Source organism: Rhinoderma darwinii, chromosome 7 (genome assembly GCF_050947455.1).
Source record: "Rhinoderma darwinii isolate aRhiDar2 chromosome 7, aRhiDar2.hap1, whole genome shotgun sequence".
Taxonomy (NCBI): Eukaryota; Metazoa; Chordata; class Amphibia; order Anura; family Rhinodermatidae; genus Rhinoderma; species Rhinoderma darwinii.
This window is the reverse complement of record NC_134693.1, coordinates 63,502,952-63,529,526: the sequence shown is the minus strand read 5'-3', so window position 1 is coordinate 63,529,526 and position 26,575 is coordinate 63,502,952. Positions and strand designations below refer to the sequence as shown.

The following is a 26,575-nucleotide window of genomic DNA, read 5'->3' as shown; positions in this document are numbered from 1 at the left end:
AAAAGCCACCTTTTTATTAACTAAGCTCTGCCCCCAGCGTGAGGCATGCATCGTAACACCGCTGGGTCTCACCAGCATTATGGCGTTTTGTGCAGTTCCCCCAGCTCCCAATTTAAAGTCACAGTAAACCACTATTACTGCCTGCAAATAAAAGTACATTGCACAAAATGAACATTTACTACAATATATACAAGCATAATATATATATCACACAGACATCTGTTCCTCAGGATTTCCACCTGTGATCAAAGTAGCAACAGACGTCAATACTCCACACTTAAAGGGAACCTGTCACCAGCATTTCACCTATTAAACCGACTATACCTGGTGGTAGTGGGTGAAAAATCATTTCTATATAACCTATAATTGTCTTCTTAGTCGGCTCTGTAGCTTTAGTATTTAGCTTTTTAGTGTTCCCACACCGTATGCTAATGAGCAGAAAAGAGTCAGATCTTCGTTTTGAAAAGAGTCAAATCTTCATTCCTCAAGTCTTTCCGAGTTTACCTCACTTTCTTACTTTTGATTGACAGCTCCTCGCCTTCCCCCAGCATACAACATCCCGCGCTTGTGCATTGATGTCCTCTTCTGGTGTGTGCGCACAAAGGGACACCGGATTATTACGATAAAAGGCGCAAAACGTTTGCAGACCGATATTTACAGTCGGAGGAGGAGTTTAGGAGCGAGGATAACGGCAATGAACTTTTTATAGCAGCAGCTAGTGAGGGAGAAGTAAAGTTCAATAGGTGAAATGCTGGTGACAGGTTCCCTTTAACCCCTTAGTGACCAGCCCATTTTAGGCCCTAATGACAAAGCTATTTTATTCGTTTTTCTATAGTCGCATTCAAAGAGATATAACGTTTTTATTTTTTCGTCTACATAGCTGTATGAGGACTTGTTTTTTGCGGGATTAGTTGTGCTTTTTAATAGCACCATTTTTGGGTACATATAATTTTTATATTAGCTTTTATTAACCCTTTTGGGGGGGATTATAAAAAAAAAAAGGAAATTCTGCCATTGTTCTATGCGTTTTTAAATTGACGCCGTTCACTGTGCGACGTAAATAACATGTTACCTTTATTCTATGGGTCGGTACGATTACGGCGATACCACATATGTAGAGTTCTTTTATGTTTTACGACTTTTGCACAATAAAAACACTTTTGAACTAAAATTATTTGTTTTTGCATCGTCGCTTTCCAAGAGCCGTAATTTTTTTATTTTTCCATCAATGTAGCGATTTTTTGGGCTTGTTTTCTGCGGGACAAGACGTAGTTTTGAATGGTACTGTTTTGGGGTGCATGGGACTTATTGATTCATTTTTATTATGACTTTTTTGGGGGCAATGGAAAAAAATTGCAATTTCGCCATAGTTTTTTGCGTTTTTTTTTTACGGTGTTCACTTTGCGGTTTAAATTACATATTAACTTTATTAATGGAGTCATTACGGTCGCGGCGATACCACATATGTGTACTTTTTTTTTTTTTTTTACACTTTTACTAAATAAAACCACTTTTTATGGAAAAAAATGGTTTTATTTATTTTTTTACTGTACTTTTTATTAATAATCTTTATTTCACTTTGATGACTGATTTTATTAGTCCCACTAGGGGACTTTACTGTGCGATGTTCCGATCGCTGCTATAATGCTTTGGTATACTTCGTATACCAGAGCATTATTGCCTGTCAGTGTAAATCTGACAGGCAATCTGTTAGGACGTGCCTCCGGCGCTTCCTAACAGGAATATGTCCAGGGCAGACCTGGGGGCTTTTATCAAGCCCCCGGCTGCCATGACACCCCATCGGAGACCCGCGATTTCATTCGCGTGCCGCCGATGGGTGACAGAGGGAGCGCACTCCCTCTGTAAACAAAGTTAAATGCCGCGGTCGCTATTGACGGCGGCATTTAACAGGTTAAACGGCCACGATCGAAGTAAACTTCGATCGCGGGCGTTGGAGCAGGAGCTCAGCTGTCATCAGACAGCAGAGCCCCGGCTCCTGCCTGCACGGGAGACCCGTGCAGGACTTAGACTAGGCTGACGTGAAAAGGCGTCAGCCTAGCCTAAAGCCCATTAGTGACCGACGTAAAAAGGCGTATTAGTGGTCACTAAGGGGTTAAGAAAGGGGGAGAGAAACCCCATTCCACACCTTACATCTCCACTGTAATTATTTCAGACATTTCCAATATTTGTGGATTTTCTGTGATAATTGCAAAGGTGCTTGTAATTTTTTGTTACCCATAGTGAGTAATAAAAATGATATACAGGTGGAGATCCATTCAAGTTAGAAGTGTGTTCGCTGTAGGTCCTATATATTCTTCCCTATTTCACAAACTGTAAGAACCTGGATTCCAATTCTTTTATTGCATAAGATGCATTTTAGTATTTTTATTAGCACTTTTATTTATTTGGCTATGTGCATATTGACAATTATTTTTTTTTTTATATTCCTATATGCACCTCATATTAAAGCCACATGCACACGGCTGTGCCCGTAATCACGGCCCGCGATTGCAGGCGTGGCCGGCCGTCAACGGCCGTGGGCCACAGTCCACATTTTCGGACCTTTCTCCCATACAAAGTATTGGAGCACGGCCTGTAAAATACGAAAAATAGGACATGCTCCATAATTCCCGGCACAGTTCTACGGTGAAGACACCTATCCATAGCGATAAGGAAAGGTGTCTGCAGCCAATATACCTGAATGGATCCGGAATTGCGGACCGTATTACGGTCCGCAATTACGGAAATTTGTTACGTTCATGTGCATGGGGCCTAAGAAAGCTGTTACCCATATGTATTAATATATATTGTAGTATGGTACAAAATTTGTCTAAAACAAAGTAGAAAGGGCTTATCTGTTGTTTGTTCCCTTTAAGGAATAGAACATTTTAAAGGGCAGTATCTGCACAGTCGAGATTATAAAGTCCCTGATCATTTTAAAGGTAAAAGAATTGTAGTCATTGGAATTGGGAACTCTGGTGGAGACATTGCAGTAGAACTAAGCAGAACAGCACAACAGGTATGTTTCCTGCATTAAAATGTATACTATGTATGTATTATTGGTGTCTAAATGTAGTACAAACATGTAAGGGCTAAAAGTACTAGGCAGAAAATTGTATTGAAAATATTTAATATGTAATATGCTATACACAAGTGTAAATGCAAACACCTATAAAGCAACATCAGTAGCGAAATAGAATTGAAAAAAAGTCTGTTGTTTATTTCATTGTATTAAAAGCATAACTGGAGATGACAAGCTTTTATAATTCGCTTCGCCAGCATTTCCATGAATCCAGAAGGCAATTTCTGCCAATTCGTAAATTAACATATCGTTTTTTGACACTTATTTTTTTGACCTGGTGGTACAAATAGTACAACCAGAAGAATGGGAGTTTCCTGTCTTTAAACTGTTAGGATATGTCAGTTATTTTGAGGGTCGCTTCAGTAAGAAAAACTTATGACAGCTTATCTTTGGGGCAAGGAGGGGTCTACGTTTTTTCTTATGGATTCTGAATGCTGAGAAATGTGTGTTTGGGTTGGAACTCCAGGCATACAATGTGATGGTGCCTGATGCAAATTTCCTAAATGAGAAAGTGTCAAATCCAATATATTTATTATGTGGGGATAAGACTTGATTGTAAATTTGTACTATAAGAGATTATAACTGTATTTTAAATAAATTTTTCTGTCACAGAAGGTAAAGGTTTGTATTCCTTTGTTAATGGTGGGGGTCCATCTGCAAGCCAATCATGAGAATGGAGGGGCCGCAGTTCTGGTTTCCTTTTTATAGTTTTTTTCATTTTCACTTTTTCTTTCAAAAAGTTTTTATGGGGAAACATCATGACAGTAATGACAAATTAAGTAACAGAGCAGTAATGCCAAGTGATATGGTGAACATGAGAAAATACATAAGTTTAATGTTTGAGGAAATTAATCTAGCAGCCATTGAAAGCTTCTTGTTGAGGTCCTAGAAATAAAACATAACATGCCCTTTTTTTTTGGGCAATATATGACAAAAAAAGGGCATTTGAAAAATACAAATCTGAGGGTACAGCTGTAGCCTTTGTAAATTATAAATAGCCTAATAAAATCTGTAAAAGGTAATAAAATCAGCAAACATACAAAATCAAAGGCAGGTGGCCAATGATAGTAAAAAAATCTTCAAGTATGAAAATGCAAAAAAGCCAAGGATTGAACATGTAGGACCCCTAAATAGTGGTAATGATGAGTAGGTCACAGGGCATCAAGAGAAGGCAGAGTTACTAAATGGGTTCTTTAGCTCTGTATATACAACAGAAGAAAGAGCAGCTGATGTAGCCGGTGCCAGTGCTGTTAATATATCAGTTGATATACTGAATTGGATGAATGTAGATATGGTCCAAGCTAAGTTAAATAAAATAAATGTACATAAGGCCCCAGGATTGGATGGGTTACACCCTAGAGTTCTTAACCCCTTAGTGACCAGCCCATTTTAGGCCTTAATGACCAAGCTATTTTATTCGTTTTTCTATAGTCGCATTCAAAGAGCTATAACATTTTTATTTTTTCGTCTACATAGCTGTATGAGGACTTGTTTTTTGCGGGATTAGTTGTGCTTTTTAATAGCACCATTTTTGGGTACATATAATTTTTATATTAACTTTTATTAACCTTTTTGGGGGGGATTATAAAAAAAAACTGAAATTCCGCCATTGTTCTATGCGTTTTTAAATTGACGCCGTTCACTATGCGACGTAAATAACATGTTACCTTTATTCTATGGGTCGGTACAATTACGGCGATACCACATATGTGGAGGTTTTTTTATGTTTTACGACTTTTGCACAATAAAAACACTTTTGAACTAAAATTATTTGTTTTTGCATCGTCGCTTTCCAAGAGCAGTAATTTTTTTATTTTTCCATCAATGTAGTGATTTTTTGGGCTTGTTTTCTGCGGGACAAGACGTAGTTTTGAATGGTACTGTTTTGGGGTACATGGGACTTATTGATTCATTTTTATTATGACTTTTTTGGGGGGCAATGGAAAAAAATTGCAATTTCGCCATAGTTTTTTGAGTTTTTTTTTTACGGTGTTCACTTTGCGGTTTAAATTACATATTAACATATTAACTTTATTAATGGAGTCATTACGGTCGCGGCGATACCACATATGTGTACTTTTTTTTTACACTTTTACTAAATAAAACCACTTTTTATGGAAAAAAATGGTTTTATTTATTTTTTTACTGTACTTTTTATTAATAATCTTTATTTCACTTTGATTACTTATTTTATTAGTCCCACTAGGGGACTTTACTGTGCGATGTTCCGATCGCTGCTATAATGCTCTGGTATACTTCGTATACCAGAGCATTATTGCCTGTCAGTGTAAATCTGACAGGCAATCTGTTAGGACGCGCCGGAGGCACGTCCTAACAGGAATATGTCCAGGGCAGACCTGGGGGCTTTTATCAAGCCCCCGGCTGCCATGACACCCCATCGGAGACCCGCGATTTCATTCGCGGTCCGCCGATGGGTGACAGAGGGAGCGCACTCCCTCTGTAAACAAAGTTAAATGCCGCGGTCGCTATTGTTGGCGGCATTTAACGGGTTAAACGGCCGCGATCGAAGTAAACTTCGATCGCGGGCGTTGGAGCAGGAGCTCAGCTGTCATCAGACAGCAGAGCCCCGGCTCCTGCCTGCACGGGAGACCCGTGCAGGACTTAGACTAGGCTGACGTGAAAAGGCGTCAGCCTAGGCCTAAAGCCCATTAGTGAATCACGTAAAAAGGCGTATTAGTGGTCACTAAGGGGTTAAAGAGCTTAGTTCAGGTATTTCTTTCCCCCTCTCCATAATATTTAGAGATTCTCTAGTGACTGGTATAGTGCCAATAGACTGGCTCAGGGCAAATGTGGTGCCTATTTTCAAAATGGGTTCTAGGTCCTCCCCGGGTAATTATTGAGCAGTTAGCTTAACATCCATCATGGGGAAAATGTTTGAGGGGCTATTGAGGTACTATATACAGGATTATTTGACAAAGAGTAGTATTATAAGTGACAGCCAGCACGATTTTACTAAGGACAGAAGCTGTCAAACTAAACTGATTTGTTTTTATGAAGAGGTGAGCAGAAGCCTAGACAGAGGGGCCGCTGTGGATATAGTGTTTCTGGACTTTGCAAAGGCATTTGACACTGTCCCTCATAGACGTCTAATGGGTAAATTAAGGACTATAGGTTTAGAAAGTATAGTTTATAACTGGATTTAGAATTGGCTCAAGGATCGTATCCAGAGAGTTGTGGTCAATGATTCCTACTCTGAATGGTACCCGGTTATAAGTGGTGTACCCCAGGGTTCCGTGCTGGGACCACTATTATTCAACTTATTTATTAATGATAGAGGATGGGATTAATAGCACTGTCTCAATTTTTGCAAATGACACCACCATTGTAGTATTGTTCAGTCTATGTTGGGTTCGTAAATTGTGAGCTGATTTGAACACACTAAGTGTTTGGGAATCCACTTGGCAAATTAAGTTTAATGTAGATAAATGAACAAAGCATTAGTGAGGCCTCATCTAGAATATGCAGTTCAGTTCTGGGCTCCAGGTCATAGAAAAAATGCTCTGAGTTGGAAAAAATACAAAGAAGAGCAGTGAAGCTAATCAGGGGCATGGAGAATCTAAGTTATGAGGAAAGATTAAAAGAATGAAACCTATTTAGCCTTGAAAAGAGACAACTAAGGGAGGACATGATTCACTTATATAAATATATGAATGGCACATAAAAAATATGGTGAAATCCTGTTCCATGTAAAACCCCCTCAAAAAACAAGGGGCACTCCCTCCGTCTGAAAAAAGGTTCAACCTGCGGAGGCGACAAGCCTTCTTTACTGTGAGAACTGTGAATCTATGGAATAGTCACCTAAAGTAGCGTTGGCAAAGGAGATCCAAAATCATCAAACTTTTTTGAAAACGAGTGGTTGTGCCATTCAGATTTCTAGACAGTCATTCATTGACCATACAGTTATCAGGCCACACTTTGACATTAGCAAATGGTAAAAAGGGAGATTTTCATACTTGAGCTATGGTCTGCTTTGCTGCCAAAAGAACAGGAGTGAAAAGTTTGAACTGAGAACCAGTTCATTAAAGAGGGAACATGTGAAGTTGAACACTCTGACCCAAAAGCATATTACTGTGGGACAAGGTATGAAGCATATTACCCCTATCAGGATAACCCCGAAAAAAGTTAGCAGGGTATCTGAGACATCATGTGCACTTCGACTGGGGACTAAGTACCAACAGTTGAGAACTGTATAGGCCGATTCCATGGTCGTGACATTGACAGAACAGTGTGAGACCGCAACCCAAGTAGGGCTGGGCAATTAAGACCTAAATCAAAATCACAAATAATTGAACATGTAACCTCGATTTACGATTATTGAACGATTATGTAGGCCACACCCCTTTTTGCATGCCATGCCCCCTGTTTGAATGCTATGCCATTGAATTAATATTTATCCCCTGAGCCCGCTGTATACAACTGTATATAATATACCCCTGACACTGCCCCACACAGTATATTGCCCCCATAGTGCTCCCCACACAGTATAATGCCCCAGAGCTGCCCCCACACATTTTAATGCCCCTGTAACTGCCTCCACACAGTATGAAGCCCCTATATCTGCCCTCCACAGAGTATAATGCCCCTCATAGCTGCCACCACACAAAATAATGCCCCCATAACTGTCCTCCACACAGTATAATGCTCCCCTTAACTACCCTCTACACAGTATAATGCCCCATAACTGCCTTCCACACAGTATAATGCCCACATTGCTGCCTCTACATAGTATAATGCTCCTATAACTGACTTCTGTCATGATCTGGGGGTATGTGGGGCACTAGTCCACTTCGCTGTAGCGGAGAGGCAGCTGGCCAAGTAACAGTCTATGCAAAGTCTATACAAGTTAGTAGCACAAGGGTACCTGAGATAGTCCAGGCAGGGGCACTGGCACGGATGGGGCTAGATGTGGCAGGTTGCGCCAGACGTGGCGGATGGTACCAGGAGTGGCAGATGACAGAAGATGTGGTGTATACCAGCAGATGTGGCAGGTTGCGCCAGATGTGGCGGATAATACCAGGAATGACAGATGACACCAGACGTGGTGTATACCAAGAGGCATGGCAGGTTGCACCAGACGCGGGGGATGATACCAGGAGTGGCAGATGACACCAGACGTAGCGTATAACCGCAGGCGGCACAACACGACTCCAATAATAAACAGGCTCAGGAACAAAACACAGCACGGGATACAGTTAGCAGGGCACAGGAACACTGGTAGCAGGATAGCACTAAGGGACCATTTGCAATACGAACATGGGAAAATAACAACAACGCTCAGGCAAGGAGTGGAAGGGCGGAGCCCTTTTCTATAGTCCAGGGTGCTCTGGGGATATGTTAGGGAACTTTTAGAGAGTGCGTGCGCTGGCCCTTTAAGGCCGGGGACAAGCGCACGCCGCACCCTATCGCAAAGTCCAGGACGGGAAGGTAGCGCCAGCTGGTGTCTCCGGGGAGAGAGACGCTGGCTGACAGCCAGGAAGTTGAAGGTGAGCAGCAGCAGTCCGCGACCACAGTGAAAACAACTTCCATGCAGTATAATGCCCCTATAGCTGCCCCCACACAGTATAATGCCCCCATAACTGCCCCCATATTTGCACCCCACCCAGTATAAAGTCCCCCTAGCTGCCCCTACACTGTATAATGCCCCCACAGCTTCCCCCAATAGTGTTTGATAAAAATAATAATATACATACACATCTACCCCCACCCCCTGTTTCAATGACTAGTGGAGGAGATCCCTCTGCTCCTCTGGTCTGTGTGGCACGGCGCGATGATATCACTGCCTCGCGTCCAGTGATACATAGTGAATGGTAGAGCAGGGACATTATGGTACCCTGCTCTACCATTGAATTCAACTGTATCTGCAACCTGAAGATGCACATACAGTTTAAACCGGGAAAAAAATAATTTATAAAACCAAAATTCGCAAGATGACGTTGAATAAATGCGCCGAATTTCAATTTTGATTATTTTTCGATTAATTGCCCAGCCCTAAACACAAGAGGAGTTCCAACCTGCAACCTCATGATGTACATTGAGGTCTCTTTCCCAGATAGTAACATACGTGTGTCTAGTCTGGGTTAGGCAGTGGATTATTATTTTATATGGGGTCGAGATCAGACCGGAGGAATGTGGTGAATTTGGCAAATGTTGAATCCCATTGTATCGTGTACGCAATCCAATGTGTAAGTTGAAGGTATCTAAATTTCTCTAAAGCGTGAGATATTGTGTTTATCTCCTAAGGTCTCGAAAGTGCACGCGCCAAATAGTGAGAGTAGGTTATGGACCTGGTGAAAGCCATGTTCTCTCCCCCATCAAAAAGCAGAGCGATGCGAGATCCCAGGAGGAAACAGGTGGTTGTGCCACAAATTCATTATATTTAGATGTGTGGAGGCCAGACCTTTACAGATTCCCCACAGACAAGGAGTGTTTCATTAGTGGGCTATCCGATTGGGGCTGTAAGTGGGATGTATCCAAAGGTATGAGGAGGCCAGTATGGGCTGAAAAAAAAGTCACATTAGGGAATCTGTTGTATTGTGTAATGAGGCGAGTTGAGCAATGGTGGCTGCCTGGTAATATTTATGTAGGTCTGGTGCACCGAGGCCACCTTCATGTTTTAGACTATACAGGGCGTACCGAGAAACCCAAAGTTCTTATCCAGCCAGATAACTTAAGTAATTTTACAGTGATATCATCACTGGAAGAACTCTAAAAATATATAATATTTTGGGCAAGAGATTAATTTTGATGATTTGTATGCAACCAAACCAGGAAAGTGGCACGGTGCACCACTTATCAAGTATTGCTGTGATGGACTGGATGAGGGGAGGGACATTAGCAGCAAAAAGTGAAGCATTTTTTTCATAGTACAAAGGTGTAAAACCATCAGGACCTGGTGATTTTAGAGAATTTTAGTGATTTAATAGGTAAGCTGACTTAAATCGGTGAAATGTCATGTTGCAAGGTGTTCTTTGGATATGTCTGGAAAAGACAGTTGGTCAAAGAGGAGGTTCGCCCTATCACAGTCAAAATGGGTCTTTTTTTTTTTTCCATCTGGCTAGACAATATGGCTGGATTCACACGACCATGTTACGTCCGTAATGGACGGAACGTATTTCGGCCGGAAGTCCCGGACCGAACACAGTGCAGGGAGCCGGGCTCCTAGCATCATAGTTATGTACGATGCAAGGAGTCCCTGCCTCGCTGCAGGACAACTGTCCCGTACTGTAATCATGTTTTCAGTACGGGACAGTTATCCTGCAGCGAGTCAGGGACTCCTAGCATCGTATATAACTATGATGCTAGATGCCCGGCTCCCTGCACTGTGTTCGGTCCGGGACTTCCGGCCGAAATACGTTCCGTCCATTACGGACGTAACATGGTCGTGTGAATCCAGCCTATAAGTTTAAGTTGCAACTTGATATCATGGACCTTGGACTTAGTGGTAGCAGAAGGAGAAGACTTCCAAGCTCTCTCAGCAATCTCAAGCTGAGTAGTCAGGTCTCTTATCCTCTGAGTACATTTTTTCTTTTTAATTGAAGCCAATGAGATAAGGCATCCTCGGAGAGTAGCCTTATGGGCTTCCCATAAAGAAACAGATGAATGGTGCATTGCATTGCAAGTATTCCTCTTCTGCCTATTTAACTTCTGCAAATGTGTTTTTAACTGTGAGGAGAGAATTGTTTAAATGCCAGATGTAGGAGGTGACACAAGGGTCTTGGGAGGAGAGAACTTGAAAGTGGACTTTGGTCAGACCACGGAATGCTAACTATGGCAGCAGAGGAGCCAAAGAGGGAGTCTGGATTAGTTGCTAAAAAAGATGATCTGTTTGACAGAAGGAGGAGTGAGTGTTGGATTAAAATGCATAATCTTTAACCGTAGGGGTTGCCTCTCTCCAAATGTTGACCAGGTTGTGGTAATGAAGCAAGTGAATAAAGCGATTGTAAAGAAGATATTGAGTTGGAGATTGTGGCAGGGAGCGGTGTAGGGCGGAGTCCATGACTAAATTGGAGTCCCCCATAACCAGAAGGAGACCCTGTTTTGTGAGTGGTGATAACTTTAAATAGTTGTGAAAAAAAATTTGATTCTGGTGGGCATTGGGGCATAAAATAAAACTAGGGTTATGTCAAAGAGCGTACTGCATAGCAGTAAATACCTACTGGTGGGATCCGCAACCTCCTTGGTGCAAAAGAAGGGAAGGTTCTTTCTGGACGCCACAACCAGTCTGCGATGTCTGTCGGGTGCACAAGCCTTTTAAAAGACTGGGCAGTAAGGACTCAGGAATTTAGAGGTAGGTAAGAGTCTCATTTCTTCTAGAGAGATAATATCTGCTTTACCATAATAAAAAGCTTTAGAGCATTTATTTGGGGAGTTAGAACCTTGCACATTGTGAGAAATTATCCTAAGTTGTGGAATAGATATAAGCAGTGAGTTTGCTAGGTGCCGCTACTGATGTAATTGACCTCCCGGGTTGGTGATTGAAGTGTAGAAGGGAGAGCGAAGAAAAGAAAGAAGAAATTGAAGAAGAGAGAGAGCAGAGTTTCAGCAGAAGTGCTGATGGTGTTGTCAAAGACAGTTCCATGTAAGGGAGTAAATGAGGAGGTCACCAGCACCCAGACACATAGGCGCCAAGTTATTAAAGAGGCTCTGTCACCAGATTATAAGTTCCCTATCTCCTACATAATGTGATCGGTGCTTTAATGTAGATAACAGCAGTGGTTTTATTTTGAAAAACGATAAATTTTGACCAAGTTATGACCTATTTTTTATTTTATGCTAATGACTTTCTTAATAGACAACTGGGCGTGTTTTTGCTTTTGACCAACTGGGCGTTGTAAAGAAAAGTGTATGACGCTGACCAATCCGCGTCATACACTTCTCATCGTTCCCGTCCAGCTTCCTTCACTGCACACAGCGTGATCTCGCGAGATCACGCTGTGACGTCACTTCCTCCCACAGGTCCTTCACCAGCGCATCGGAAGAGAGAAGACACATCGTCTCCAGGCGTCCGAGAGGGTAGAGTCTCTAGGGAGTTCACTATGCTTACCTGCACACTGTGATGCTGCTGCAGATTCAACTCTACCCTCTTGGACGCCTGGAGACAAAGGACCTCGCGAGATCACGCTGTGTGCAGTAAAAGAAGCTGGGCGGGAACGATTACAAGTGTATGATGCTGATTGGTCAGAGTCATACACTTCTCTTTACAACGCCCATTTTGTCAAAAGCGAAAACACGCCCAGTTGTCTATTAAGAAAGTCATTCGCATAAATCGAAAATAGGTGATAACTCCGTCAAAATTGATCGTTTTTCAAAATAAAAACCACTGCTGTTATCTACAGTACAGCGCCGATCACATTATGTAGGAGATAGGGAACTTATAATCTGGTGACAAGGCCTCTTTAAACTATAGTGGTGGAGGTCAGACAATTGGAAAGAAAAGTAGGGAGGTAGGAAGAGGGTAAACAATGGAAAGTAGCAATACGGTAGCAATATGGTATGGTCACAATGTCAAAACAGTTTTATGTCATAATAAGGCAATAGTAACACATACAATAGAGATGGTAATCTTACATATGGAACACATCCCAACTAGGGGGTTTCAATGTCAGGAAGTGGTTATGTGAAGTAGCACTTAAACAAATCCCATGGTGTAAAGATTGGATAAGTGGACTCTCACCATTATAAAAACCTAAGCTCAAATAAAAAAATAGTATCTGGGTCGGAGCCCAGGAAAAATCATATCAATACAGTCGTACAGTAACGCTAAATCAAATGAGGAAAATTATCTCTAGGAGAACGCTAAGGCATCAAAGACGATAACGTCAATGACTTTAGAAACTGCGAGAAGAGTAGTCGACATAATGATAGTCTTTCAAGCGATCAAACACCATTCATCCTGCATTCAAAAAGATATTTACGAGTACAGGTCATCAGTCTGGTGCTTAGCTGGAAGTTGAGATCGTCTTTCGTTGGCACATGGACGCTCATCTGGTGACTTTAGTCCATTCTGATGGTAGAGTTATCTTGCTCCATAGTGGTGGATGGGTTGGTGAACCATGTTGAGATGAAGGTTGCAACAAACGGATGGAGCATAGTGCAGATTTTATTTAATCAAGGGTAGTAATTGCGTAGGCTTTGCCGTCACAAGAGAAAGTGCAGCTTGAAAGGATAGCCCCATCTATATCGTATGCAGTGAGCATGCTGTACTTCTAAATATTTTATCACGGCTCTCCTCTTCCAGGTGGCAACAGGGGAGAGGTCAGCAAAAATCTGATATGCATGTACCTGAAAGGAAAGAGGCGGCTGGGTTCTGGCCCTCTGCATCATCAATTCTTTAGTTGCAAAATAGGTCATTATGAGAACAATGTCTCTCGGCTTGCAATCTGTCCATTTAGGGATGGGTTACCTGTGGACTCTGTCCATTTCAAGCTGGTCACTAAGTATGGCGGGGGCCAATGCCTGGAACAGTACAGAGGATTTCAGGTCCTAAACAGATTCAGCAATTGCCCTAATACGGAGGTTACCCCTACAGACCCTGTTTTCAAAATCTTAAATATGCAAGAGGACTGCATGTTAATCTGATCAAAGATGGTCAATCTCGTCATCATGGGAGTTCAGTACCTCAATAGCATTGTCCATCTTTTCTTCAAGCTCATTTGTGTGGTTGCTGAGATCCCTGTTCTCCTGTGTCAGGTTCTGTTTGAGACATGTGGCAGTTGCATTCAGCTCCTGTTATAGGAGCAATTGAAATTTTTGTAGCAGAGCGGTGTTTTTCGTGATTACTGTGCCTTCAGCTAAACCGGAAGCTGTAAGGCTTCGCTGCTGCTGAGATCCTTAAAGGGAATGTGTCGCTAGAAATATATCTATATATTTTTTCAGTTAAACAATTAGTCAGGAAATATATAAATATATAAATAGATTCTAATTTATATTATTTCCATGTGCTGGCCACTAGAGGGAGCAATTCCCAAAATAGCAGCATGGTGACTGTGGTAAAGCAACCTCATTGATGTATGCTGCAAATTTGGGGTGGACACACACTCCTCTAATGTCCTCACACAATCCCCCCTCCCTTCTTCTGGCTGGTGCCAGGAGAAGGAAGGGTTTGAATGTCTTCAAACCTCCTACACTGTGTGCCGACATTTTCTGAGCGACTGCACAGTGCTAGGAGGATTAGATACAGGGCTCAGCAGACAGTATCACACGAACATACACGAACATAATACACACAAACATAATATACACGACCATACACGAACATAAATTACCTGCTCCTGCCGCCGCCTCTGCTTGTCTGCGCTCCTCTTCCTTGAGCCTTCGCTTCGTTGAACATATGGCCAGTAGCCGCGGCTGGAAGTCGTCATCTTACTGTCCGGCAGCGGCTTCCAGTCCACACGAAAATGGCGCCGGATTTCGCTCTACGAACGAGCTTCGTTTTGGTCTGTGTGGGAGCGGCGCATACGCCGTTCCCACACAGACGGGGCACGCAACTGAGAATGGAACGGCTACGGTTCGCATTCTCTATGGGGTTGTATGTGCCGTATTCCATCTCTGTATGTGTCGTTAATCGACACATACAGAGATGAAAAAAAAATGGCAGCCCCCATATTGAAGTCAGAAAATATTAAATAAAATAAAATATGAGAGTACAATTAAATACAATTATTGAAAATATTATATTTAAATCAATATGATTAAAAAAAATAAAATAATTCATGACACCTTCCCTTTAAGTAGCTCAGGGGAATTGAAAAGACTGTCACTTCCGGCTGGAGACAGGGCGGGCTGTGCCGGCTCAAACTCATCTAGGCAGAGGATGTTGTAAGTCAGGAATCCCACTTCGGCTGGAGTGGTTTCTTCGGCATAATGGCTCTGGGTGGTGTGGGAGGTCGTGGAGGAGAGGGCAGAGGTGGTTTATTTTGCCAAAGATCACCTATTTACACTGATGTGCCTGATGTTTCCGGGAAGTTTGGAGCCGCTTTAATGTGTGTCCATTTCCGTCGGCTGCTTACGAGTGCCCCTTTTCACTGTCACTTTAAGTAAATGGAGCTATGCTGCAGTTCCATGCAGAGCCAGTGGCTGGGAGCACCGCTGTGCAGGGAAAATTTTGAGGGGGACAATCACTGGCCTCAGCATCACATGCTATACTTACTGGCAACAACGCTGCAGCCAGTGATTGGCTGCAGCATTTATAAGCCGAAACAGCACATCATTGCTCCTGGAATATAAACAAAGGCAAACGGGGGACCACTGAAGCATCAGCACTGGAGATGCAGGGAAATTTACCAGGTGAGTATTGTCTTTTATTTTAGTGCTGCTGCCAGTTTCTGTTTGTTTTTTTTGTAAAAAAAATTTTTTTTAAATAAAAAGGTTTGTCAGTTTGTTTAGTGAAACTTTCTAAATAGTTTTTTTTATTAAATATTCCTTTTTGAGATACAACTGCTCTGTATTCTCTATATAGAGCAGCCGTAACGTTCGCTAAATCCTGCTCCCGTAAAGGTTTCAAAGGTTTACATAGCCTTTAGGTACTCAACAAATTCCTCCACATTTAAAGATGTCCTTATGCCACGCCACGAAGACATCATCTGTGTACATAAAGTAAAATATTAGATCAGATGAAAAAGAATGTGTGTCTAAAAATATGTGCATTTTCTTCCAGCATACAATGAAGAGGTTACCCAACAGTGGGGATAATTTAGTCCCCATTGAGGGACTACTTATTCAGTAGTATAATATTTTAAGAGAAGTTTAGTGTTACTTTATAACATTTTGGAGTTGCATCTCCTGGTCATGAATCACAAGTCTAAACTTCTGCTAAGGAGTGGATTTTCTTGTTTTGTAGGTTTAAAGGTTCTGGCTCCTTTAGTTTATTGGCCCAAAATTCTCATTTGTTTTCTACATGGTTGCTGATGTCCAATTTGGCAAGATATTGCTGTTCACTCAAGAAGGAAACAACACAGCTGCACCTCAGTTACTTTGCTTTATTTGAAGGAACATGTTCAGTCAAAGACAGCAAACATTAATCATGGAACCAAAATTATATTTTTTCCATTATTTCATCCATTAAATATTTTGGTTTTATGTTTCCTTATTTTGTCCCAGGGCAACTTAATTTTCCCTTTTGGGATTATATGGCAATGTTTCAGTTCTATCTCTCCCTCATTATCTCTCTTTAATATGAAGGATCATTTTTTTTTCTCATAAGGTTTTTCTAAGCACAAGAAGAGGTGCTTGGGTTGTAAACCGTGTTTCTTATAATGGCTATCCAGTGGACATTGCAAAGATTTCTCGCTTTGTAAGCTTACTTCAAAATTCTTTGCCTGCTTTGCTGAACTACATTGCAGAAAATACTGTCAACAAGAGATTTAATCATGAGAATTATGGACTCTTGCCTCGACACAGGTAAAATGTAGAGGATTCTAAGTAATTATTTGTATTCATTATTATCTCTATTTTGCAGATTATTGTGTGCAACAAATTATAGCATAAGAACCTCACTGAACAGACAAATTTGTGGATGCCACTGCCTGTCAAATCCATAAGACTTAAATGTTCACCGAGGGGAAAAAAAACCTTTACAGACATGTCCAATCAACTTGTACATGCAATGTGGAGATATAAAATAATATTACATAAATAAGTCTATCGCAGATATAACTGTGCATTGGGAAGAGTGTCATTAAAAATAAAGACGGCAGAATTAGTATGGGTGAATAGTTTAAATAGTTTTGTACTTGGAGCGTTATAGAAGTGTTCTTGAAACATGGATCAAGATGTGTATACAACTTTTTGTTTTATTAATGGTATGGGAAAAGTCTTTAGGATTGGGAGTAAAAAGTTGCAATTCAGAAGGACAATAAACTATAGAACGTCAATGGATTAGAAGTCCTCTATGAAAGAGATGTAGGAAGGTGCGGCTTGATGGAGAGCTTTATAGACTCTTTACAGAGTCTTGAACTTTATTCTAGAACAGATAATCTAACTAGTGTTAGATTAGAGACGTCGTATAAACATTAGTCAGACAGATGAAGCTTGCTGCTGCCTTCATGAGGTTTTAGAGCAGAGCTAGTTTGGTTAAAGATGATCTGTCATCTCTCCTGAAATGTCTGTTTCAGCAAATACTTGTATTCCCCCTATAAAATAGGTGGAAAGGTAATGCCCAGTTGTCAATTTGTATCATACATTTCCAGGAGGAATACCAGTGGTAAGGCACAATAAAGAATAGTATTGCACATAGGAACATGAAGTTTTACTGAGTTGGAAGATAGCGCTCAGTTTTATAAAGGTCGAGTTTAATGTCTAGAGAGGACAGCACAGCAAAGACAGCCAACGGATACTCAGGGGTGGTTCTCAAGAGAGTAGGAAAAATTGCATGAAAGGAAGTGTACAATGGAATGCAACAAACATAAATATGGTACTAAAAATCAAAGAAAAAATAAGTAGAGAGGAAGTTTAATCGGTAAAAGATCTACAGAACAGTGTTCTTTACGCCAAAGAGTGTGTAGATAAAGCGGGTGATCTTCTGTGTCAAAATTAGACAGAATTGCTTTCCCTTAGAATATTTATTTCAAAGTTCAATGGAAAGTTTAGGTACAACAGTTTAGTGGAATGTAAAATTCAAAGATTAAATTGTGATTAAGCTGAGCTGTCTAGGACTGTCTAATAATAATCTCTGTTTTATAATTTATCTAAAATGCAAAAGCAGTAATGTACTGTTATACTGTATAAAGGTTACGTAGCCTAAAAAATAGTTATGGCTGACGGAATGTGAGAAAGAATAAAGTGAAAAACTCTCTTGGTACTTAACCCCTTCCAACACTGCGCTGGCTTAGTACAGCATGCGGAGCAGGTAGTCCACGTGCAACGCCATACTATTACAGAGTGCGGATGGTGCAGGCTCAGGAGCTGTGTCTGTACCGTCCGCATGCCATACCGTAACATACAGCTGACACCCTTCTGCAATGGCCGAGATGGCTCTGATCTTGGCTGTCTAACCCCTCAGATGCCACGGTCAAGACTGACCGCAGCACCTAAATGGTTTTATAGAGGGAGTGGGCTCCATCTGTAAGCCCATCCAAAACTAAATCAACAGCACCAATATAGCAATAAAGCATTGAGTGGGGGTACAAAGCACTCAAGTCCCAGTTCACAGACAACCCATGATACAATAGAAAAGAAGACTGGAGCACTTCAGATGAAATATAAACTTGTGGTGTTTATTCACAAAGGCATGTGCAAAGTTTCAATCTCCAAGAAATGTTTTTAAAGCCAAGCTTGAAAAAGGCCTCTTGGAGGTTGAGACACTGCACATGACTTTGAAAAAACAACACAAGTTTGGACTTGATTTGAAGTGCAGCAGTCTTTTCTATTGCATGCGGTGGCTCATAGGGTTGCCCTGGCAGCTGGGGCCCAACAATGGCTGCCAGTTCTGCCATGTTCAAAAGCCTATTAGGCAATGCCGGAGGCAGGATGTAATAGGCTGCCTGCCAGTGAAACACAAATTTAGTAAAAAAATAAAATGTGCTTTTATTGTGTAAAAATAGTAACACATCAAGAATATAACTTTGTCATTGTAACGACCTGCAAAATAAGGTTAACATATTATTTATACACGGTAAGCGCTGTAAAAGTAGATAGGAAAAAAAAAACAATGGTGAAATTGCTATTTTTTTTCATTCCTCCCCAAAATAGTAGCATTAAAAAAAATACCAATTATTCCGCCAAAAAATAAAAATAAGCGCAAATATAGAAGTTATGGCGTTTGGAATGCTGAGACGAAAAAACGAAACACATCGCTGCATCCTTGGGGCACAAACTAGGCCGTGTCCTAAAAGGGTTAAAGAGGGTTAAATATCATATTCATTGTACAGATCATAACAAAATAAACAATGTTTGTCATTTATATGCTGTTAAAAAGCAATCCAGCGTAACATTATGATATTTACTTACATAACATGGCAGTGGCGGACACAGACTGCAAAAGGCCCCTGTGCAGATAATGTGCCAGGGCCCCCCCGCCCCCCCCCCCAATACCGACAAAGTTACCTAAACATATATATGCATATAAAAATAAACCTTACTAATAAAAATTATGAAGGAAGATTTATATTGTACATTTTATTACCAGTTTAGAACACAAGTAACACATTTTTTTCCGGGTTAAATTCTTATCTAAACTAAGTCCCTAAATGTGGGCAAAGAAAATGAAAAACCTATACTCACCTCCTCCGGCGCCTCCGTTCCCCCTCCGCAGCCCCTATCCCTTTCTGTGTTTACAAAGCTGCTGTGGTGACGCGCGGTCGATGGCACATGACCGCTGCAGCCAATCAATGCCCTCAACAGCGATTTGCTGTGGAACTACTGTCCTCAGCAGCACACCAATGAGGAGTTATTGGCAGCAGCGGTCACGTGCCATCGGCAGCGCGTCACCAGTGCAGCCTTGTACACTTGTAACACAGACCGAGACAGGAGGATGGGGGCTGCGGCGGGTGAACGGAGGCGAGGGAGGAGGTGAGTATAGTTTTTTTATTTTCTTTGCCCACATTTAGAGACTTAGGTTAAATTGAATCATTGAATATAACACAAAGCACTCATGCAACTGAGATGCAATAATTTAGATGATCTTATCATGCTTAGCTTACTGCACTGTTACCTATCAAGCAGGACTGAATCTCAAGATATCTACAGAGGGGGCTGTATGGCGTTATCTACAGGGGGGACTGTATGGCGCTATCAACAGAGGGGGCTGTATGGCGTTATCTACAGGGGGGACTGTATGGCGCTATCTACAGAGGGGTCTGTATGGCGATATCTACAGGGGGGTCTGTATGGCGCTATCTACAGGGGGGACTGTATGGCGCTATCTACAGGGGGGACTGTATGGCGCTATCTACAGGGGGGACTGTATGGCGCTATCTACAGGGGGGACTGTATGGCGCTATCTACAGGGGGGACTGTATGGCGCTATCTACAGAGGGGGCTGTATGGCGTTATCTACAGGGGGGCTGTATGGCGTTATCTACAGGGGGCTGTATGGTGTTATCTACAGGGGGGACTTTATGGCGTTATCTACAGTGGGGTCTGTATGGCGTTATCTACAGGGGTTCTGTATGGCGTTCCCTACAGGGGGGGTCTGTAGGGAAAGTCATACAGCCCCCCCCTGTAGGGAACGCCATACAGACCCCCCTTTAGGGAACGCCATACAGACCCCCCTGTAGGGAACGCTATACAGCCCCCCCTGTAGGGAACGCTATACAGCCCCCCCTGTAGGGAACGCCTTACAGCCCCCCCCTGTAGGGAACGCTATACAGCCCCCCCCCTGTAGGGAACGCCATACACCCCCAATCACTCAAAAAAATGCGACCTACAGTGTGAAAAGACAAAAGACATGTATCCCCTATCCACAGGATAGGGGATACATGTGTGATCGCTGGCATTGATAGGGAGAGCGGGGGACCGAAAGTCCCCCGAAGTTCTCCATCACTCACCTCTGACTTCCGGTGTCTGCGCAGCTCAAGTGTGACCGGCGCTCCATTCATTTCTACGGAGCTGCCGACACAGACCCCGGAAGTCCGAGGTTTGTGATGGAGAACTTCAGGGGACTTTCGGTCCCCCGTTCTCCCTATCAATGCCAGCGATCACACACGTATCCCCTATCCTGTGGATAGGGGATACATGTCTTATGTTTAATGGCAGAGCGGGGAGATACTCCCTGCTCTGCCGTAGTGTTCCGTGGCATCGCGCTGTAGCAGCCATAGCGGCAGCTAGCGGAGATTCCGGCCAAGGTGGGGGCCCGTGCCGGCAGGTGACGCGGGCCCCCTCATGCCGCGGCCCCGTAGCAGCCGCTACGGCTGCTATAGCAGTAGTTACGCCCCTGTGTTAGGGGGAGTTCACACTGAGGTTTTTTTCGCGAAAAACGTCAGAAAGTGCCTCCCATTGAAATCCATGAAATTTTTCCTGCGAGCAGTAAAAACCGCATGCGGGAAAAAGAAGCGCAATGCCCTTTCTTCGGGCGTTTCTGTCTCTGACTTCCCATTGACAACAATGGCAGGCAGAAAATGCGTTTTTTGCTGCGTTTCCCTGCCCACGGCCCGATGGCCGAAAAACGCCACAAAAAAACGCAATGAAAAACGCGGGAAGTGTTCTACCGGCAGGTCAAAATATGCCTCAAAATTCCGGAAGGAATTATGAGGCAGATTTTTCTACATAAAAACTTCTCCCTTCTGACATGAACTTTTTAACTTCATCTACCTGTCCTCTGCAGTCTGCACGTCCTCCACTCGTCCTGTGTCTGTCCTCCGCTCATCCTATGAGTTCTCCGGCAGTCCTGACTGTACTGTCCAGCCGCCCGAAGTCTTACGTCGCACCGCCCCCTGTCCTCTCCCCTGCCTGAGCGCTCCTCCTACCACCAGCATCGCCGTCCTGTCCTATTCATCTGTGCCAGATTGGCAGTGCAGTGTAGCGGCTATCACCGGGCCCGGGCACCCGCCCCCTCCCTCCCGATTGGTAGTGCAGTGTGGCGGCTATCACCGGGCCCCCGCCCCCTCCCTCCCCTCATGCCTAGTGTTGTGATGCTACTAGGCATGAGGGGGCCCGTGCCGCCAGGCCTGGTACATAAAATGTAATGTGCCTGTCAGGGCGACACGGGCCCCCCCATGCCGCGGGCCCCGTAGCAGCTGCTACGGCTGCTACTGTGGTAGTTACGCCACTGAACGGGCCCCCTTCCCACGCGGGGCCCTTGTGCAGCTGCACCGGCTGCACATGCGGTATGTCCGCCCCTGTAACATGGCCATCTGGTGTTTAAAGTGTATAGCAATGTGCATGGCCACCTAATGAGCTGAGTGCTGGTGAATAGATATGCTCAGTCCCTCTTCCACAGCCAGGTTCCTGCAAAGTGATTCTCTGTTCACTGCAGAGCTGCCAAAAGAGCTTGCTTTCTGCCCTGCTTGTCATGGAAGGAGCAGAGCCTCTGCAGTAGCATGGCCCATATAATTGAGGAGACTCCTTCTTAGCTTGTTAGTATTGTAAAGCCCTGCATCCTGACATCTGATAAGAACCCTGCACATGTACACTCACTAAGGCCTTATTCCCGCGAACGTGTTTTACGTCCATGCTACGCGCGTGATTTTCACGCGCGTCGCATGGACCTATGTTAATGAATGGGGCCGTTCAGACTGTCAGTGAATTTCACGCAGCGTATGTGCGCTGCGTAAAACTCACGACATGTCCTATATTTGGCCGTGTTTCGCACAGCACGCACCCATTGAAGTCAACAGGTGCGTGCAAATCGCGCTCGGCACACGGAAGCACTTCCGGGTGCCACGCGTGATTCGCACAATAGTAGTAAAATCAATGAATGAAAACAGAAAAGCACCACGTGCTTTTCTGTTTGTAAACATAAAACCAGAGTGTCATAATGATGCCGGCTGCGCGAAAATCACGCAGCCACGCACCATATGCTGATGACACACGGACCTTTTGCGCGCGCAAAACAGACATGTCCGTGTGAATAAGGCCTAAGGATGTTCATACTGTGGATGTCAAACAGTATATACTTTCACTACTCTGGATCCCATGTTACCAATATGCAGGAAAAGTAAAAAAGAACTATATTATAATCTGCTAGAGGGGAAATGAGACTGATTAATCTCAGAGCCTGCCCCAGAAACATAGCCCCTTAAAAGCAGCACTAAGGGGGACACTGAAGCAAAAAAAAAAAAAAGATGAGAAACATAATTTTTTTATGCTAAAAACACTGCAAATTACTTTAAGGCTAAATGCACACATTGCGTAATTTAATGCGGAAAATCTGCATAGAAACTGCAGGTATACGCACGTAAAACCACACCTACTGGGGAGTCTTTTGATGCATTTTTAGGTGCGTTTTTTAAATTTTAATGCGGAAATGTGCGGTTTTATGCTGCGTATACCTGCGTATTATAATACAGCATCTATTGGATCTCTACTGTAATTCATAGAAGGGAGAAAAGAGGCAGGGATACAAGGTGTTGCCTGGAGTGATGTTGTAAGGAAGGGGTTTCAGCACTGTACCCCCTCTTTGTTCACTCCAAGACTGTGGCAAATAAAACATTTAAACACCCCCTAGCCCCCATAAACTAACTACATATCGTCATGTGTACAGATAGTGATGCTGCAGCCATGCTCCTCCCTTTTTTGTCAAGCACGTGCAGTGATTGGTGGATCAACATGGCCTTATGCTACACGCTCCACTAGACAGGAACAACTGTGCGGGCTAAGCAACCACACCACTGTGATCCATCTCTTTTCTGCACTGCCCACTGTAAAGGATCTGCCAGGTACTACGTCTGTGTATACTCCCGGGATTAATCAGTCGACACCTGAGGCCAGACCTCTTAGACTGATACCGGCTCCCACCAACCAGGGTGGCAGGCTCAGGAGTGGGAGAGCCTATCGCGGCCTGGTCAGTCGGAGTTAGCTCCGCCCCCTGTCCATTTATACCTGCCGTGTTCTCTTCCTCAGTGCTTGTTATTCTTCTTGGATTCCTGGCCCCACTGCTGCCTTGCTCCAGCCTGCTTCTGCCGTGCTTCTGCCTTGCTTCAGTTCCGCTATCCTGCTTCGCTTTGCCCCTGGCTTGCTTCCTGCTCCGTGCTCTCGTTGGTATACTCCACTACATCCTGATCCTGACTGTCTCATTCACCGCTCCGTTTCCTCGCGGCGTTCCGTGGGCTACTGCCCCTTCCCTTGCGTGTTCCCTGTTTGTACTCCCTTGCACTTAGACAGCGTAGGGACCTCCGCCAAGTTGTACCCCGTCGCCTAGGGCGGGTCGTTGCAAGTAGGCAGGGACAGGGCGGTGGGTAGATTAGGGCTCACTTGTTCCCTTCACCTCCTTCCTGCCATTACATAATAACAAGCCCATACCTAGTCTACCATTTCTCCTACGCTGACGCTATCATGGACCCCCTAGAGACCCTGACCCAGCAGATGCAGGGCCTCTCCCTACAGGTCCAGGCCCTGGCTCAGAGGGTCAACCAGGGTGACGCTGCCTTAGTAGTACCCCTCACCTCACCTCTAGAACCCGACCTCAAGTTACCTGATCGGTTCTCAGGGGACCGTAAGACTTTTCTCTCCTTCCGGGAGAGTTGCAGACTTTATTTCCGCCTAAAACCTCACTCCTCAGGTTCGGAGAACCAGCGGGTGGGTATCATTATATCCCGACTCCAGGAAGGGCCCCAAGAGTGGGCCTTCTCCTTGGCTCCTGACGCCCCTGAACTTTCCTCCGTTGATCGTTTTTTCTCTGCCCTCGGACGACTCATTTACGACGAGACTGACAGGACTGCCTTAGCCGAGAGTCAGCTGGTGACCTTACGTCAGGGTAGGAGACCTGTTGAGGAATACTGTTCTGATTTTAGAAAGTGGTGCGTAGCTTCTCGGTGGAACGACCCGGCCCTAAGGTGCCAGTTTAGGTTAGGATTATCTGACGCCCTGAAGGATCTGCTGGTTAGTTACCCCTCTTCTGACTCCCTAGACCAGGTTATGGCCCTAGCAGTATGACTTGACCGACGTCTCAGGGAACGTCAGCTTGAACGTTTCAATGTGTTCCCCTCTGACTTCCCTGCGATTCCACGGAGGACGCGGAGGTACCTATGCAACTCGGGGCCTCCATGTCCCCTCGACAACGTAGAGAGTTTCGCAGGAGGAATTGTCTCTGCTTCTATTGTGGGGACGACAAGCATCTACTGAACACCTGTCCCAGGCGCAAGAATAAACAGCCGGAAAACTTCCGCGCCTAAGTGATCATCGGGGAGGTCACTTGGGCGCACAGGTATTTCCCGTTAATATGAAACGCAATAAAATTTTGCTTCCCTTTCAGGTCTCGTTTGCTGGCCGGTCTGCCACTGGCAGTGCCTTCGTGGATTCTGGCTCATCTGCTAATATCATGTCTGTGGAATTTGCTATGTCTCTAAAAATGCCTTTTATTGATTTGCCTTATCCTATCCCGGTAGTGGGTATCGACTCCACTCCTCTTGCTAATGGTTATTTTACTCAGCATACTCCTGTTTTTGAACTCCTTGTTGGCTCCATGCATTTGGAGCAGTGCTCTGTACTGGTGATGCAGGGATTATCGTCCGATCTGGTATTAGGTCTTCCCTGGTTGCAGCTGCATAATCCCACGTTTGATTGGAATACTGGGGATCTCACCAAATGGGGTAGTGAATGCCTGATGTCATGTCTTTCGGTTAACTCTATTTCTCCCCGGGAGGAGGTAAACACGCTTCCTGAGTTTGTTCAGGACTTCGCTGATGTGTTTTCTAAGGAGGCCTCCGAGGTGTTGCCCCCTCATAGAGATTACGATTGCGCCATCGATTTGGTGCCTGGTGCCAAGCTTCCTAAGGGTAGGATATTTAATCTTTCATGTCCTGAACGTGAAGCTATGAGGGAGTATATCCAAGAATGCCTGGCCAAGGGTTTCATTCGCCCCTCGACTTCTCCTGTAGGTGCTGGCTTCTTCTTCGTGGGGAAGAAGGATGGTGGTCTTAGGCCGTGCATTGATTATCGGAACCTGAATAAGGTCACCGTAAGGAACCAGTATCCCCTTCCTTTGATTCCGGATCTTTTTAATCAGGTTCAGGGGGCCCAATGTTTTTCTAAGTTCGATCTACGGGGGGCATATAACCTTATCCGCATCAAAGAGGGGGATGAGTGGAAAACTGCGTTCAACACACCCGAAGGTCATTTCGAATACCTGGTCATGCCCTTTGGGTTGTGTAATGCCCCTGCCGTCTTCCAGAATTTTATTAATGAAATTCTGAGAGATTACCTGGGTAATTTTCTTGTAGTGTACCTTGATGACATACTGGTGTTTTCCAAGGACTGGTCCTCCCACGTGGAGCATGTCAGGAAGGTCCTCCAGGTCCTCCGGGAAAATAATCTGTTTGCGAAGACCGAAAAATGTGTGTTTGGGGTACAGGAGATACCATTTTTAGGTCAAATCTTCACTCCTCATGAATTCCGTATGGTCCCTGCCAAGGTTCAGGCTGTGGCGGAATGGGTCCAACCTGCCTCCCTGAAGGCGCTACAGTGTTTTTTGGGGTTTGCTAACTATTACAGGAGATTTATTGCCAACTTCTCGGTCGTCGCTAAGCCTCTTACGGACCTTACTCGCAAGGGTGCCGATGTCCTCCATTGGCCCCCTGAGGCCGTCCAGGCTTTTGAGACCCTCAAGAAGTGCTTTATCTCGGCCCCGGTGCTGGTTCAGCCCAACCAAAGGGAGCCATTTATTGTGGAGGTTGACGCATCCGAGGTGGGAGTGGGGGCCGTCTTGTCCCAGGGTACCAGCTCCCTCACCCATCTCCGCCCCTGTGCTTACTTCTCTAGGAAGTTTTCGCCCACGGAGAGTAACTATGATATTGGCAACCGCAAACTTTTAGCCATTAAATGGGCTTTTGAAGAGTGGCGTCACTTCCTGGAGGGGGCCAGACACCAGGTAACGGTCCT

General features: G+C 44.1%; 1 protein-coding gene across 1 annotated transcript in view; it reads left to right on the top strand.

The window, feature by feature from the left end:
• LOC142657923 (flavin-containing monooxygenase 5-like) overlaps nt 1-26,575 on the top strand; it is an 87,961-nt gene that overhangs the window by 49,221 nt on the left and 12,165 nt on the right. Inside the window, exons 5-6 of the mRNA XM_075833465.1 lie at nt 2,877-3,019; nt 16,305-16,501. Coding sequence (XP_075689580.1) covers nt 2,877-3,019; nt 16,305-16,501 — 340 coding nt within the window. The remainder of the gene's footprint in view (nt 1-2,876; nt 3,020-16,304; nt 16,502-26,575) is intronic.